The sequence below is a fragment of the Diabrotica virgifera genome, chromosome 1, assembly GCF_917563875.1.
Source record: "Diabrotica virgifera virgifera chromosome 1, PGI_DIABVI_V3a".
Lineage (NCBI taxonomy): Eukaryota > Metazoa > Arthropoda > Insecta > Coleoptera > Chrysomelidae > Diabrotica > Diabrotica virgifera.
This window is the reverse complement of record NC_065443.1, coordinates 250,641,038-250,659,574: the sequence shown is the minus strand read 5'-3', so window position 1 is coordinate 250,659,574 and position 18,537 is coordinate 250,641,038. Positions and strand designations below refer to the sequence as shown.

Here is an 18,537-nt window from a genome sequence, read left to right as displayed (position 1 = left end):
TTTAAATAATACCATAAATCGATAGAGAGACAAATTCTAAGCAAAATTTGTTATATAAAGTTATTAATATAAATCAATACTTTTTGAGTTATTAAAGATCAAATATTTTATTTTTTCGTAAAAAATGCATGTTCTAAAGCTGTTTTTCACGTATAACTCAAAACTATAAGTTTTTACAAAAAAGTTATTATTACTAAACTAATGTTAACTCAAAATGAGTTATGGGTAATTGAATGTATATTTTTTTCGATGAGTACGCAAATCTAAATATTCAAGCTTAAATAACGAGAAAATGATGTATTTTGTACAATATACCTATAAAATATACCTAATGATTTCGACAATTTTGACCGGTTTAGAATTCATATTTAAAAAAAAAAAAATTTTAAAAAATCAGAAATTTTTAAAATATTCGTAATTTTCATTTTCATTTGATAATAACTCCAAAAATACTCAATATACGTAAAAAGTGATAAATGTATAACCAAATTTTAGTTTTTTCTGTATCAATTATTTTACCTTTTTACTATTTCTGTAGGGTAAATAATAACCGAGATAGAAACATTTAAAGATTAAATTTTGCTACGAGAACCATGTAACCGGTACCATTCAACCTTTTATTTTTAAAAAAGTAAGGCGTTTGAAAGATTAAATTCAACGTGATTTAATAGTCATTAAAATTAACTTTTAAATGGTTGTTAGGCAATCCTGATATCGTAAAAATTAACGGAGTTATTAAAAAAAACAATAACTTTTTTGGAAAAATTTTTAAAAGATAGATTTTGAAAAATATTTAGTGCATAAATTTTAATGCTATCAACTTGTTGGGAGGCTCATTTTATACACTGCGCGTCATAGAAAACGGGCACCCTAAAAAATGGGTCATTTTTGATGTCGCGTATCTCCGTAACCTGCTGTCCGATTTAAGTGATTTTTGAATATGTTATAGCCTTATTCTTTGTTAATATCCCTGTAATAATATTTTTGCTAAACAGGTAAATTTTCATTGTATACCGGGTGCAAGAATCAAACTGTGTTTCTGTCTCAAAGTTCGCAACACCCTGTGGAATATCCTAGCATTTATAAAATACTGAAATTAAAACGCAACTATAGCCTCAGGTTTTCTCAACATTCTGTTTTTTGATTCATTCGCTTATGTTGAATAATACAAAAGTTAGATACTTTAACAATTAGCCATGTTCTTTTTCAGTACAGGGTGTTTCTAAACAAGTGCGACAAACTTTAAGGGGTAATTCTGCATTAAAAAATAATGACAGTTTGGTTTATAATCGTATGTCCGCAAATGCTTCGTTTGCGAGATACGGGATGTTGAATTTTTTCTTACAAACTAACGATTTATTTATTGCTTTAAAACTGGTTGAGATATGCAAATAAAATTTGGTGGGTTTGAAGATGTAGTTGTTGCACATTTTTTGACATACAATTAAGAATTTTATATTCACCATTGGCGTGCATACGGGTAATATGATCGGTCATATTACCCGTATATGATCGGTCATATTACCCGTATGCACGCCAATTGTGAATATAAAATTCTTGATTGCAAGTCAAAAAAATCGCAATAACTATCTCTTAGAACCTACCAAATTCCATTTGTATATCTCAACCGGTTTTAGGGCAATAAAATAAATCGTCAGTTTGGAAAAAAAATTCAACATCCCGTATCTTGTAAACGAGGCATTTGCGGATATAAGTTTATAAAGCAAACGGTCATTATTTTTTCATGCAGAATTGCCCCTTAAAGTTTGTCGCACTTATTTACAAACAACCTATACTGATGAAGAACGTGACTAGTTGTTAAAGTACATAACTTTTGTATTATCCAACATAAGCGAATGAATAAAAAAACAGAATGTTTAGAAAACCTCAGGCTATAGTTGGGTTTTAATTTCAGTATTTTATAAATGCTAGGATATTCCACAGGGTGTTGCGAACTTTGAGAAAAAAAGCACAGTTTGATTCGTACACCCGGTTTACAATGAAAATTTACCTGTTTAGCAAAAATATTATTACAGGGATATTGACAAAGAATAAGGCTATAACATTCAAAAAATCACTTAAATCGGACAACAGGTTAAGGAGATACTCGACATAAAAAATGACCCATTTTTTAGGGTGCCCGTTTTCTATGACGCGCAGTTTAGATACATATTTCTAAGTATAGTCGGTTCGCTAAACTCAGACGCAACTGGCTAGATATTTTAGTCGATATTTTTTTGTTTTTTGCCAATTTTGCAAAAATTGGCAAAATTACTAACTATTTATTGATTATTAACTATTTAGTAAATATTTTTTGCCAATTTTACTAAAATTGGCAAAATTACCGACTAAAATATCTAGAAAGTTGCGTCTGAGTTTAGCGAACAGACTATACTTTACCAAATGTTTAATAAGGTTATGTTATAAAATGCATCATATTCCCGTTATTTAAGCTTGAATATGTACTTAGATTTGGGTACTCACCGAATTACCTATAATAACTCACTTTTAGTTAACATTAAAATGTTTTTCCAGTAAGGAGTTTATTTCATTTTTTATTAGCTTCAATTTTGGTAATAATAACTTTTTGGTAAGATCTTATATTTTTTGAATTATTTATGAAAAATCGGTTAAAAACATGCATTTTTCTCACGAAAAATTAAAATCTTTGATCTTTAATAACTCAAAAAGTTTTGATTTATTTTAATAACTTTATGTAGCAAATTTTGTTTAGAATTTGTCCCTCTGTCAAATTTTGGGGATATTTTTAATAAAATAATTTTCACCCCCGTTAAGGGGTGGCATCCACCCCCCGGGTAAAAGCGCAAGTTGACACCATCTCACCTTTGTTCCTTGAGATATCCTCTAACCACTCACCAATTTTCATGCAAATCGATGGAGGTTCAACGAAATCGGAGGTAGTAGCTCATATCCACATTCAGTGACTCTAACTCTTCTTATATCAATTGGTGATTTTATTTTGATATCCAAATGGCCCTTTAAGTGAATGAATTCATGTATGAATGATGTATCTTGGCCGTCTTTACATTGTATCAGACTTTCAGCTTCTTTAATAATTTCTTCATTGATTAATTTTGGCAAATCTGTTAATAACACGAAAACGTTGATAAATAAGTCGATAAGATTCCAGACGTCTATTCAGGTGTCTTATCAGAGTGTCGATTATAATATAGAATGTGTGGATTTTCATCTCATCACTAGCTGAAAAGTTTAGTTCATCATCGGCCCCCTCGTCAAATTATTCCTCTTTCTTATTTCTTTATATGTTTTATTTGGGCAAAATTTTTGGGCTTCCTTGCGGTAAGGTAATTAGAAAGAGCTTCATACTCTTTAAGATCCATAATTTTTATATACAAATATTTTTTGTACAGTATTCTCACCGCCCTCTCATAATGTGCCGCCCTAGACAACTGCCTATATTGCCTAATGGATAAAGCTGCCCTGGATGTAGGTTTTATTCTCGTTTACCCTGACACGTCGTGGTGTTACAGTTTCTCCTACATAGAAATTATTGCATTCAAATTATTTGCATTATTTTTTATTGGATCTTTCTTGTGTGTTGTTGGGTTTAGTTTTGGACAGGATAGATGTCAGAGTATTGGTTGTTTTGAAAGTTGTTGTGATCTTCTACTTGTTTACTATCCGTTTCAATTTTTCTGATAAGTTTTTTGTATATCGTATTGCTGTCATCTATCTTTGAGTCCCTTCTTGTGAGTATCTCTGGAATGCTTGTGGTGTTTTGTTGTTTCTTTTCTTATTTCTTGCGAAACTCCTTGTTTATGAATGACAACAGGTAGTCATTTTCAGTCAAAACCTTTGTTAGCGGGTTTTGTCTTCCTGAAATGCATTTTCATTGGAGCAGGTGTTTCGGGCTCTATCATATCGATGGGTTTTTGACAAAACATCGTAACCGACAAAACTCACATTTTACAGGAAACAACTTTTTCTTCTACCGACTTTTTGGTTAATATAATTTTGAAACTATGATAAATTAGTACATAAAAATATTAATTTAAAAAAAACTATAATATAACATTCTTTTATTAAATTATGTAACATACGATACTTTGTCAGACCTTGTCTGTGTAAATTTTAGTTGAAGCTTTTCGCTTAAGATAAACATACGATAGTTTCAAGGTATCAATCTATAAATGAATATTCATAAATATCGTAAGTATCTTAACAGAGCAAATATTTTTAATAATAAAAATCGGCATAGAAAAATAAAATTTAATATGTAGGCATATTAATATGTGACATTCTGTGACACTGTACTAAATGGTGTTTTATTCAAAAAAATCTCAAAAATTTAATTCAAATGATACGACGTCCCAAAAAATGTAATTTTTGAAAACTTCGTAGTTTTACAGAATTACTAGCACTTTAAGAGGGTATTACTCAACAGATATTACAATTTTATAGGTGTTTTTTATAGCTTAAGACGTAATCTTTAAAATGCACTAAACTATTTTGCTTTTAGTCTGGGCTGATTATCGGAGAATAGGCCATTTTTGGGAAAAGTTATTTACCAGCAATTTTATTGCTGGAATCGAATTATAAGATCCTATATATTAATAATATAGGTATGCAAAATTCTCAGATAGTGTGCTACTTTTTTTATAAACAAAATGGCGCCCGAAAATCGTGTTTTTTTCAATTATTGCTCGATAACTCCGAAAATTTTAACTTTACAACAAAAACACTCAAATAAAAATTCACCGTGATTAAATTCTGCATAGAGACGTGTTTTTCCCGATCTGCTCCGACGAAAATTTTCCTCGGAAAATGCGGGTTTTCCCAACAAAATCTTTAATTTTCAAATAAAGTTTTAGATAAGTAATTATCTACCAATAATTAAATAATTTGGTGACTTAAAACCCTTCTTGGTTTAGATTATAGTTCCAGAAGCTGGTGAAAATTAAACGAATATTTTAGCAACAATTAAATTGTTAATTAATAATTTACGGTCGCAATAATAACCAAAATAATTATGATACACTGATAAAACTTTGAAATCTTATAAAGATGAGATGTCTATTTAACATTTTGTCGACAAAATATATTTTTTTTATTTTTTTGCATAATCTTTAAATGTTAAAAAAAATAGTTATAAATAAATTAACGTTTCTCAGAAAGTTTTTATTATATTATAATTTTAAAAAATAACTAAAATGCGCATTTTAAATATCTTGAAAATGAATGCTTCGGTCCGGTCCTGGCAAGAAGCTAACAAACACGGTGTGATAGCAGCTCATGACAAAAGATAGGTTTTAATAATAAAATTAAAAATTTAAAACTTGGAAATATTTTAATAGTGCAAACATAAGTGCAGTGCATCAGTGGACGAAAAGGCATCAAAAACTGTAAGTTTTTTGCATGCCAATATTAATATAAATTACTAAAATTCAAAACTAGACAAAGCTTGGCTATCATTGTCCATAAACTTTTTTGCTAATTACCTAAATTAAGTGATAAGGAACAAGAAACAGATAACAGAGCTCTTGATAGTTGAAAATTTAAATTTAATTGTAGAAGACAGAGGCGGCATCAGAAAATTTTAACCGAAATAAAAACAAATATTTTTCACGAAAGATAATAAAATTTGCTAAACGAAGGGAGTAGAGACGGGTATATAGAAGGGTAGCTTAGGCGACTGGTCGGGGGGTGGACTGAGTAGCTTCTCGGCTAGTTTTCCCTGAGACGCCCAATATTGCCCAAGATCTGCAAGGGATTTCTCGAGAAAACCATGAGCTCAGACGACTATCCAGATGATCAGAACAAGAAAAGACCGGCTGAAAACTTCGAGATATTTCAAAACAGTAAGAAAACGCATCAAACACCCACCAAAACAAGCGATGAAAAACTCGAGAAAATACTATATTTGATGAAAGAGATGAAAGCAGAAATAAAAGATGAGATGAAATTAATAAGAGAAGACCAAAAATCATATGCAATGGAAATGAAAAAGTTAAAAGAAGAGAACGAGGAACTCAGAAAAGAAAATGAAGATATAAAAGCAGAATTAACACAAATAAAACAGAATATGGAATGGATAGAAAAAGAAAAAAGGAAAAATAATATTGTTGTAATCGGCCTTAATATTGATACAAAAAATCAAACAGACCTCAAAATAGCCATGGAGAACTTTTTACAAACCAATCTACAGCTAGAAATAAACATCAGAAATGTAATAAAAATAGGAGAATCCCACTATCTCATCCAACTATATAATTGTGAAGACAAGCAAACAGTCATGGAAAACAAATATAAATTAAAAAACATAAGAAATCGAAAAATCTTCCTAAACAACGACATGACGAAACAAGAGAGGAAAATACAAAAACAGCTCCGAGAACTAGCTAAAGACGAAACAGAAAAGGGAAAAGAAGTAAAAATAGGCTACAATAAAGTTACAATAAATGGGGAGGAGTGGAGATGGAATAGAGTAAACGAAAAAATAGAGAAATCTGTTCCAAAAAACTAAGGAAACAACAAACGAGGGATAGTAAAGATGATGACGACAACGCAAAGACAACGGAATGGAATTTGGATAAAGAAAAACATATAGAAGGAAAGGAAAATCAACAAGAACATGGACAAAAGAAAAAGGACATTGAAAAAACAGCTAGCACGATTGACATGGAAATGAAACAAGGACAAGACGCAAAGACCAGAATAAACGAAAATAACAACTTGAAAATTGGTACATGGAATTTAACATCACTTAGAGGAAAGGAATGCGAATTAGTGCAAGAAATGGAAGAATTTAAAATGCAAATAATAGGTATAAGCGAAACAAAGAAATGTGGAAGAGGAAAAGAAAATATATCAGAAAATTACACGATGTATTACTCCGGGGTAGACAAAGAACTTAGAGCAAAAGAAGGAGTAGGCATAGTAGTCACAGAGACAATAGAAAAAATAATATCAGATTTCAAACCGATATCGTCGAGAATAATGTACATAAAAATAGAAATGGAAGAGGAATGGTACATAGTGCAAATATATGCACCAACAGAAGGAACAGAAGAAGAAAAAATGGAAGCTTTCTACAATGAACTACAGAATACCCTAGATGAGATAAGAGAAAAATGTGAAAGAATAGTAATAATGGGTGATTGGAACGCAAGGATAGGGAAAGATGAAAACAAAGGACTTGGTTGCATGGGAAGACATGGTGAAGAGATACTAAACAGAAACGGAATTAAAATGATCAGATTCTGCCAGACAAACGACCTATTAATAGGAAACTCATTTACACAGCAAGTGCTACAAGATAAGTATACATTTGTAGCAGAAGGTAGAGATGCAAAAAGTATAATAGATTACGTAGTCTACACGCAAGAAATGAAACAAAATATAAAACAAGTCTGGACAGAACAGAGAGCAGAGATCGGAACTCATCACAGACTGGTAATGGCAGAGATGACATGGCGAAAACCGGTACAACAAGAACAGATAGAATACAGCAGAATAGCAATAAAAAAGCTAAAAGATGAACAAAAGAAAATGAGATATCAAGAAGAAACTGATAAGGAGTTCAAAATGCAGGAGAGAAAGAAAATAGAAATGGATATGGAGGAAAAATGGAAAAAATTTAAAGAAGTAATAATGAAGAAGGCCCAAGAGATATGCGGAAATCTAACAGTCAGAAAATTAAACAAAAAAACGGAATGGTGGAATGCAGATATACAGGAAGAAGTGAGGAAAAAGAAAAAGGCATGGAAAAAATACAATAGTACAAGAGAGGAACAAGATAAAAAAGAATACCAAAAACACAGAAACATAGTGAAAGAACTAGTAAGAAAAGAAAAAAAAGAGAGTTGGAAGAAGTTCGGTGAATCACTAAACCAAAATTATAGAGATAACAACAGATGCTTCTGGAATAAAGTAAGGAGTCTAAGAGGAAAGAAAAGAAAAGAACTCAGAGGAGTAAAAGACAAACACAACAAACTAAAGACAAATACAACAGAGATACTAGAGGTGTGGAGAGAGTATTATGAAGAGAAATATATGGGCGAGGAAAGTGAAGAAATAGAGATAGAGGGAACCATAGAACAGACAGCAGCATATGAAAACCAAATGGAAGAAATAAGTACAGAAGAAATGGAAGAAGCGATAAGTAGAATAAAAATAGGAAAAGCGAGCGGAGCAGATAAAATTGATCCCGAAATGATAAAATGGATAGGGAAAGAAGGAAAGAAGTGGTTGCTGGAAATAATGAGAGAAGCATGGAGAACAAACAAAATGCCGAGAGAGTGGGAAGAAAACTTACTGATCCCAATTCACAAGAAAGGAGAAGAATCCACCTGTGGAAACTATAGAGATATATGCCTCTCATCAGTAGTGTTCAAGCTCTATACGAGAATAATAGAAAGAAGATTAAGAACAGAGGTAGAAGGAAAACTGGAAGACGAACAAACAGCATTCAGAGCCAAAAGGCAAACAGTTGACAACATAAGCATATTACGAAATATAATAGAAAAAAATAATGATCAGGGAACAAACATATATATGACCTTCATAGACCTTAAAGCAGCGTTCGACTCAGTAGACCGGGAAGTATTGTGGAATACTGTAGAGGAGCTGGGAATACCGAGGAAACTATTAAAGATAATTAAAAGTACGTACAGCAGAGTGGTGGGAAAAGTGCAAATGGGAGGTAGCAGATCACTAGAATTTAGGATGAACAAGGGGATAAAACAGGGAGATAGCCTAAGCCCACTCCTATTCGTCATAATTATGGACAAATTATTTAAAAATGTAAAAAGAAGAACAAACCACTTAAAAACAATAATAGGCTACACGCACCTAACACCAGTTATGATAGAAGGATTACTGTATGCTGACGACGTCGTTCTCCTAGCAGACAACCCGAGAAAGATGCAGCGATTAATTGATATATGGACTGAGGAAATAGAGAAAATAAAATTAGAAATAAACATCAGCAAATGCAAGACGATGAAAATAGGTCAGCAGGAGCAGGAAATTGAAGGCGAAACACGAGTGCTCTGTAAAGGACAAGAATTGGAGAGGGTGACGGCCTACGAGTACCTAGGCACGATAATATCGAATGACGGAAAGCTAGACCTAGAAATTGCAAATAGGACAAAGAAAGCTACGAAAATATACTATGCCATTAATAATACGATACTGGGAAAAAGGGAAATCAGCCAGGAAACAAAAATGCATGTATATAATACAATCACAGTACCAACTCTTCTATATGCAAGCGAGACATGGGTCACAAATAAAAGACATGAAAGTGCCATAAATGCAGCAGAAATGAAGCAGCTGAGAAAAATAGCTGGAAAGACGAAGATGGACAGAGAAAGGAACGAAAACATCAGAAACGTGCTAAGTCAGGAACCAATAGAGAAAAAAATTGAAAAAAGAAAACTAAATTGGTTTGGACATATAACTAGGATGAACGAGAACAGACTAGTAAAGAAGGTGACAGATGCCAAAAGACAGGGGAAAAGAAGAAGGGGCAGACCTAGAAAGGGGTGGATGGAACAAATCGAGGAAATCGGGACAAATAGAGGGAAAACAGTGCAACAGATGAAGGAAATGGCAGGAGACCGGAAGGCGTGGAAGAAATGGGTAAAAGATGGATAGGTGATACCAAAGTCCGACGCTCTTATAGGGCATAAGGACAACGAGAAGAAGAAGAAAATGAATGCTTTAAAACTTTTTTGCAACTATTTGCAAAAATGTTATGAAACAGCAAAGTAAACATACGATTACTACGGTGTTTATAATTTCTTTAAATTCTTTCAAAGCTTAGAAGTGAGTTTAAAGTACAAGCATATTATTTACAAAAAATATCGAATATCAGTTTAATGGCTATATTTTAATTAAAGATTATAAATATATTTTTTTGTAATTTACACGCGCGAAAGTCGACTAATACAGTACTGTAGCTAAAATTTTCACTCAGAGCGACGATCGGCCACGCGACGTACACTTTTAATAAATAATGTATGCTGCGTGTCAGTCGCTTCGAGTGAACATTTTAGCTCCGACTCTGTATCGGGCCTACTTTTGTGCTAAAAATTACAAAAAAAAAAGTATTTTTAATCTTTGATTAAAATATAACCATTGCACTAATTTTTGACATTCTTTGTGAGTAATTATATTGTACCATCCCAAGTAACGACCTGCAACCAATTTTGTCCTAACGGGACGTTAAATTTAAGGGCAAAATTGGTTCACAATAAGCCTTAACCAAGGACAACGTCTGTTTTTCCTATGGACCAACGTTGCTGCTAATAAGTAATATAATCTGGTGACCAACCGACATCGGGAATAACGACGTCAATTATTAGGATAAGGTTTGACGTTAAGCTGACGTCGGTCTTAACCTATCTGTAGTATAAGTGCAATTAAGTGGCATACATCAACGACTACTCAACGTCGGGAATTACAACGTATTTTTTAGGATAGGTGCCAACGTTCAGAGGACGTTGGTGTTTTATCGAGTAAGGTAGACGTATTTTTCGGGAAGACGACAACGACAATCCAACGTTGAGAATGCCAACGTTAATTATTAGGTTAAGGTTTAACGTTAAGCTGACGTCGGGTATAACCCCTATACTACAATGTAATTTACTGGAAGACATTTAACGACTGCTCAACGTCGGGGATTAGAGTATTTAGTATCGAACCCAACGTTCAGGAGACGTCGGGTGTTTTCTCAGTAGGTATATGGTAGATTGATGGGTGTTCTTGCGGGAAGGTGAGAACGACAATACAACGTAGGTATCTAATAACAACGTAGTACTTAAGTAAAGTTGTATACGTTAACCTGACGTCAAAGTTTTTTTTTTATAAGATACCTGTAATTTACTAAAAAACGTCGACGACTATCCAACGTTGTAAAGTAAATTTTCGACAATTGGTTGTTTAGTTTCCAACTACAAAACGACGTAAAAATTTGCTGATTAGGGCCTATCTGACTTGACTCATCTTGACTTATATGACTATAATATGACAGATATTACATTGCATAACATAACCTTACTTTTTTACACTTGGTTTTTCTAGTTTTTCTAGATTAAGGCGTGTTCACGACGACGACCGGTCGTCGGGAGTCTGTCGTCAAGACCAGGTTGTTTGCGCTTACTTTAGGACGTATTAGGTATACCAATAGGTAAATTCGAGGTGTGCAAGGTAAAAATAGGTTATACTAAAGGCCGGCAGGGGGTGTCCTTGTCCAAATCAGTTAAAATGTAGTGCAATTTAGGTCGCGAGTCAAATCCGCCATTAATGAAAGATCGCCATGGTTCAGCCACTTTTTGAAACATAATGTTTGGCAATTTCTTTGCTAGATTTTAATGAGTATTTGATTTTAATTAACGAATTTTGTTTATATATAAATCAAGGATAATTTTGTTTGGGTCTAGACATAATAATATGTTTTTTTAATTACGATGGTTATTTCTATTTTTACCGTTTTGTTCGATTTAACCAGTAAATTTCTGAGGCGCTTTCAGTTTTTATCAATTTTTATACCTAGTTTAACAGTACACTTCCTTGCGTTTGTAAATTTTCGACCGCATTATGCAATGAGGCAGATGATTAATAACATAATTATACAAGTCACTTAGGTTATATTCTGAATAGAGTAGGAGCCTACTTAAATAAGTATCAACAGGCCGTCATGCATCTTAGTTTCTGATGATTTAATATCCTCCAAGATTATTAACCTATTTGGTAAAAATGAAGTGTGTTGGCCGTACTTCGGTGGTAGAGAATTCTATACTATTACTTTACAAGACCAAAGTCCTAAAAACTAACGTAATTTGACGATAAAATATCTCGAGCTGAGAAGTCGAGAGAGGGACGTCGAGGCAACCCGTATTTCTATTCCCCACTTAGGTGCAAATAGCGGTTTTCTGACCGTCGTCGCAACGTCGCGTATTAACGTTGGGGCATTTAATGCAACGTTAAGACGTCGTAATATTACGTCCAATTGCTTCTTGGAATAGACTCACTTTTAAGCTTTGAAACAATTAAAACAAATTATAAACAACGGAGAAATTGTATATTTATTTTGCTGTTTCATAACTTTTTTGCAAATGGTTGGAAATTTTTTTAAAGCATTCATTTTCAAGACCTATGAAATACGCATTTTAAGTATTTTTTAAAATTAGTATATAATAAACAATTTCTGAGAAATGTTAATTTGTTTATAACAATTTTTTTAAACATTTAAAGAATGAATTTATAATCTATACCAAGAAAGCTTTTATTTCACCAAGCTATATAATTATTGATAAATAATCACTGACCCAAAAAATTTATTTGAAAATTCGAGATTTTGTTGGGAAAACCCACATTTTCCGAGGAAAATTTTCGTCGGAGCAAATCGAGAAAAACATATCTCTATGTAGAATTAAATTGGGGTGAATTTTTATTTGAGTGTTTTGGTGTAAAGTTAAAATCTTCGGAGTTATAGAGCAATAATTGAAAAAAATACGATTTGTCAGCGCCATTTTGTTTATAAAAAAAGTAGCACACTATCTGCGGACTTTGAATACCTATATTAATAATATATAGGATCTTATAATTCGATTCCAGCAATAAAATTGCTGGTAAATAACCTTTCTTTGTACTTTACTAATTAGACTAGCGTATTATAACTATTTTTTTTTTCAAAATTTAAAGATTAAGCAAAAAAAAAGAAAAATTTATATTTTGTCGATAAAATATTAATTAAGCATTTCATCTTTATAATCTTTATAAGTTTGATCAATGTATCATGATTATTTTGGTTATTATTGCGATCGTAAATTGTTAATTAACAATTGAATTGTTGGTAAAATATTCGTTTAATTTTCACCGGCTTCTGGAATTACAATCTATACCAAGAAAGCTTTGATTTCACTAAGTTATTTAATTATTGATTAATAATTACTTACCTAAAACTTTATTTGAAAATTAGAGTTTTTGTTAGGAAAACCCGCATTTTCCGAGGAAAATTTTCGTTGGAGCAAATCGTGAGAAACTTATCTCTATGCAGAATTTAATTGCGGTGAATTTTTATTTGGGCGTTTTTGTTGTAAAGTTAAAATCTTCGGAGTTATAGAGCAATAATTGAAAAAAATACGATTTGTCGGCGCCATTTTGTTTATAAAAAAAGTAGCACACTATCTACGGACTTTGCATACCTATATTATTAATATATAGGATCTGATAATTCGATTCCAGCAATAAAATTGCTGGTAAATAATGTTTCCATGAATTTTGCTAATTAGCCCAGAGTATTTAGACATGAAATAAACAACTTATTTTTGAGAAAATTAGGAAAGATAAACTCGGAAAGATAAACATGTAATACAATAACCCAAAAATATCAGTTAAAAAAATGTTTGTACAAAGTCATCAAAACCTTTTTCTGTATAACTTACCTAAAATAGATTTAATAACAAGCTTAAAAAATTATAAATGTAATTTTTTGAGCTCTTATACACATGTCTACATAACTTGGAACTAGGGATGGGACAAACCTACCGGTTAAAACCTAAAACCGGTTATTTCATTCCGCAATAATCGGTTTTTTCGCTTGTTTTTTGTCTCGGTTATAACCGGTTTTTTCTTTTTAAAGTAATAACCGGAGAAAAACCGGATAAGTTACCTCTTGAATAAATAGTAAATTCAGATAAAAAATGGGATTTTTTTTTAATATGTGTGATGTAGCCCTTTTTAGGAAACTTTAATAAATATACCTTTTATAAAGGATTTTACTTGTTTTTTGTAATACATATATGGTATAATACAGCCAACTACAGGAAAACTTTTCTCCTCGTGGATTTTTTTTTAATATTATGGGGTCCATTTATATTAATCCACAGGAATACCACATATGAGATGGGTTGATAACTTGAAGAAGCAAGCCGGTCCCAGATGGATGATCTTCAGGATGAAGCTCAGGACAGACACAAATGAAGACAAGAAGGGAAGGCCTACGTCCTAAAATGGATAAGACTACATAATTTCGTGGCTACATAGATAGAGATAGATAGATATATTAATCCACCCTCATATATTTACCGAGAAACGTCTATATGGTCCATTCCACCAACATACGACTGTTTTGGATTATCGCGACAACGAATATCTCAGTGTGCAAGTGTGCAACATAGAAGTACGAAAGTAAATGGCTCTAATAATTATTTCAATAAACAGCAATGTTATTTGCAATTTATTTTCATTCTTCATATTTTGCACAATAAAATATTCGTTGTCGAAATAGTCCAACACAGTCGTATATTCGTGGAAAAGGGGATATAAAAGCATATAAGCTAGAGAGCTAGTACATAAATTCCAACTAATACTTTACTTTATTACAGCTAATACTTTAAACCAAGTATTGGCTGGACGATAAACACGGATTTGACTATTCTAGATCGACTGCATCTTCATGAGTGTGTCAAAATTATGGATAGCTGTAAATATAGAGCACAAAACTCGTAATAATTAGCAAGAAAAAGATTACAGAAGGTCAAATCTACGTCAATCAATACCAGTAGAAAAAGTGATAAACTACAGCCACCTCGTCACCATAACTAATGAAGAATTATTAACAACCAGGATATAAAGAGCGTTTATCGGAAAAGATTAATTCGTCTTTAACCGGATGAGGGTCTCCTCCACAAGCCACAACCTCGCTCTTGGTATAACAGTAAGAATGTGGCGATGCCATACCTCTTCTGGCCCCTTTTTTGCGGTGTTGAATCGTGGATCTTGAACGAAGATTGTGCAGAACATTGGAAGCATTTAGGATGTTGCTATATCAGAAAATACTTAAGATCTCGTGTACTGAGGAGTCGTAAACGAAGACGTCCTCAGAAGAATGAAGAATAACCGAGACCACTAGATTCGTTCTGCTGAGAATCGTAAACTAAAGCGCAATGTAAATATAACATTGTAACCTAATGGGTAAAGGCTATTGACTAAAAAACCGAATACCGGTTTTTGGAATAACCGGTTTTTTCGACCGGTTTTTGGAATAACCGGTTTTTTCGACCGGTTATAACTGATAGGTTAAACCGTAAGTAAAAATAACCGGTATAACCGAAAACCGGTGTTTTGTCAACAACCGCCATCCCTACTTGGAACTTATTGATGACTTTTTATTATCAGTTTTAAAAAAACTATCAGATATTAAATTTTATTAATTTCATAAGAGGTATGTCAAAAAATATGAATCTTGTTCAAGAGTAAAGTAGCTCTATATTTCACAATATCGAAGATTGTAAATAAAAAAAGTTGTTGGAATTAAAAACTATGTTTCAATATTCGTTCTATATTGACTCCCCTACATTTGTTTCAGGTTTTAGTGAACTTACTACAAGTTGATATATTTTTGTTGCAAATATAATATTTATGATATTTGCACAAGAACAACTAAAAAACATAGGTTATGTCATTACCAAATTAGTAAATTAGACTTGAAATTCTATTAAAAGACTTACCGCATCTACTGAATAAAAGGTTTTATTAAAACTACCACTATTTTCGTTTTAAATTGTTCTATCGAAATAAAATTTGCACTGAGTTCAAACACATTTAAGACAACACTGAGTAATCCTAACGGTCATTTTGATCATTTAATCTTATCGTAAGCGGCAAAATATGCAAACGTAAGTACGTAACCGACAAGATTTATGGCGTTTACTATCATCTGTCGGTACTACCTTGCCGTTTACGATACCAAAGGCACAAAATGAGGTTGAAATGCGGGCGGTGGTTACGATAAAAATTAAATTCAATTGTAGACACTTAGGATGTTATTATGGGAAAAATAATTTTGAATCAGCTGTAAACTATCGTAAGGAACCAATTAAAAATCCCATTTTCGGAAAATTGATGCTTACGATGTTTTGTCAAAAACCCGTCGATATAGGGATTTGATAATTCCTTTGTTATGTTTACATTGTAGTTGGAGTGGTAATTTAAATATCTGTTGTTGTGTGTTGGTTTTCCGTAGTGTTTGGTTACACATCTGTGTCTTGTTAAATATTAGCTCTTTTTCTTTTTTGTTTTTTCTTTAATAACAAATGATTCTATTTTAATTCATATATAAATATATTTAGCTTTTCAGCATTAGAATCATCGAACAAACCATTGGTGATTTCTTTACGAATATTATTAAAAATTCTATTAAAATGAGAGAAGAAAAAGGAATAGTGAGACCAGATATGATCCATTTACTTCTAGAGGCAAGAAAAGGAAGCTCTAAAGTCGATGAACACCCTACTACAGCTGATACTGGATATGCCACAGTTGAAGAACATCTTAAATGTAAGTTCTGATTTAATTCCTTTTTTTCTGAATTAATGTATTGATTAAGATATTGTAAGAAAGTTCTAAGAATCAGTATGTACGCTAAAGGTGCCCCAAATTTCATATTTTGCAAAATAATATCAATTATCATCTTCTTCTTAGCCTTCTATCGTCCACGTTTGGACATAGGCCTCTCCCAACTACTTCCACCGGTCTCTATCCTGAGCAACATATTTCCAATTTGTTCCAGCAATTTTTTTAATATCATCAAACCACCTCATCTGAGGACTTCCTCTCTGTCGTTTACTTCCGTAAGGTCTCCAGTGTTGTATTGTTGCTTTCCAACGTTGGCCTTTTTGTCTAGCAGTGTGGTCTGCGAAGCTCCATTCAAGTTTGGCAAATCTTGTTGTTATGTCCTCGACTTTTTTTGCCTAGTTTTTGATCTTACCCAGTCGTTCCCCTCTTTATCTGACAGTCCTATATCTAGCATTGCTCTTTCCGTTGCTCTTTCTGTTGTAGCTAGTTTATTGATATTTGCCTTGGTTAGGGTCCAGGTTTGACATCCATATGTCAAGATAGGAAGAATGCACTGGTTGAACGGTTCTTAAGTGTCCAACTAAGTTTTCCAAATCCTGCCCAAGCTAGTCTTGATTTCCTAGTAATTTCTGCACTTTGGTTCTCTTTGTCAAGTTTTAGGATTTGGCCTAGGTAGATATATTCTGGACTTTTTCTATCTCACTGCCATTTATAAAACACGAGTAGACTTATAATCTGGTCAAGTTACACACTCAGGGTTACAAAAATTCGCAAAGAGGTAAGACAAGGAGATCGGATCTGCGGTATTACAAGGCGGAGATATTTTAGATATACTAGCTTCTTCTTCTTCCCTTGTTTGTTAGCTTCAGCAATAGAACGCTTTCCGATGTACTTTTTATGATACTTCATATGCATTGTAACATATTTCTGGTTTTTCAGGTATTCCAAAAATTCATCAGCTCTTTTAGTACTTGCATCAACTAATGTCTTCATAATTATAACCGATTAGTGTTTAAACTATTTTTTAAGTGAAAAATTCTTTAGCGACGTGTGCACTTTTTGGATTGGGAAAAAGCTTTGATTTCCCGTCAGATATTTGCTACCGACACCGCTACGATCGTGACGAATGAAGTTTCGTTGGAAAGAGAATAAATTTCGCTACTCCATTAAAATGTTACATTTTTTAAGCCGTACCTTGCATTTGTTAGAGGAGAAAATTTTATTTCTTTAATGTGTAGGGGGGATCAGTAGAAGCTTAAGTTCAAGTTTTTGGGGTCGCCACCCTTGTCCCCCGGCCGCCATCTTGGAAATAGTGTGCAAAGGGGTTTCGCGCTATATCTCGTAAACTACAACCCTAAGAAAAATCTAATTAAACATAAAATGTAGCAAATTAAATTCTCTACAATTTTATTTCTACTACTTTTTATCGTTAAGTGACCAACAAAAAAGATATAAATAAAAATATGTAAAAAATTTTTAACAAGATTCCTTTTGGAGGTTATAACTTTTTTTCAGTTCGTTTTAAAATAAAATAACATTATAGCAATTTTGTAGAGGGTTTTTCAGCGAACAATATTTGTTTAATCCTATTTAATTATACCTATAGGTTTTACAGCGCTCCAAACTTGACCAGATTCTCGAATACTCATAGGGATATAATAAAAACAAAAGTTAGGCTTACTTTTCTATCTATATATATTTTTTATTCATACAATTTATTATGATTTTAACATTCCTATGCTATTATTAATCTGTTTTTGACCTTTCTCCCCACATAAAACTTATAACCCGAAGCATAGGAACGGCCCAAGAAAATGTTTGAGGACAAATTCGCCGGTTCAGAAGAAGAATGACGCAACCGCATATTGCAAAATTCTTAAGAAGAGCAAAAAACTAATTTTTGTTATCAAAATCATAAAGTATGATCAAAATTAGCCATTCACCACACCGTGGCCAGGATCTCGAGATATAAGCGTTTTTTGGGGTGTGCCGCTTGTTTATGAAGTAACATAACTTTTTTTCTATTGTATATTTTGACTTAAAATTTTCCAAAAAACTTCTTCATGAATTATATTTTATTGTTGTGTTGGTTAAAATTATAAACTAAAAAGTTTGTCACTCAACTTTTTTAAGTAAACATGAAACTAACGAAATATGATGACAAAATGTTTAAAAATTAACAACTCATTT

At 32.5% G+C, this 18,537-nt stretch overlaps 1 protein-coding gene across 1 annotated transcript in view; it reads left to right on the top strand.

Annotated features, from left to right (window-relative positions):
- The window catches only part of LOC126879074 (cytochrome P450 9e2-like), a 53,571-nt gene that overhangs the window by 19,788 nt on the left and 15,246 nt on the right, over window positions 1-18,537 (top strand). The window contains exon 4 of the mRNA XM_050641987.1: window positions 16,122-16,329. Within this exon, the coding sequence (XP_050497944.1) occupies window positions 16,122-16,329 (208 nt within the window). The remainder of the gene's footprint in view (window positions 1-16,121; window positions 16,330-18,537) is intronic.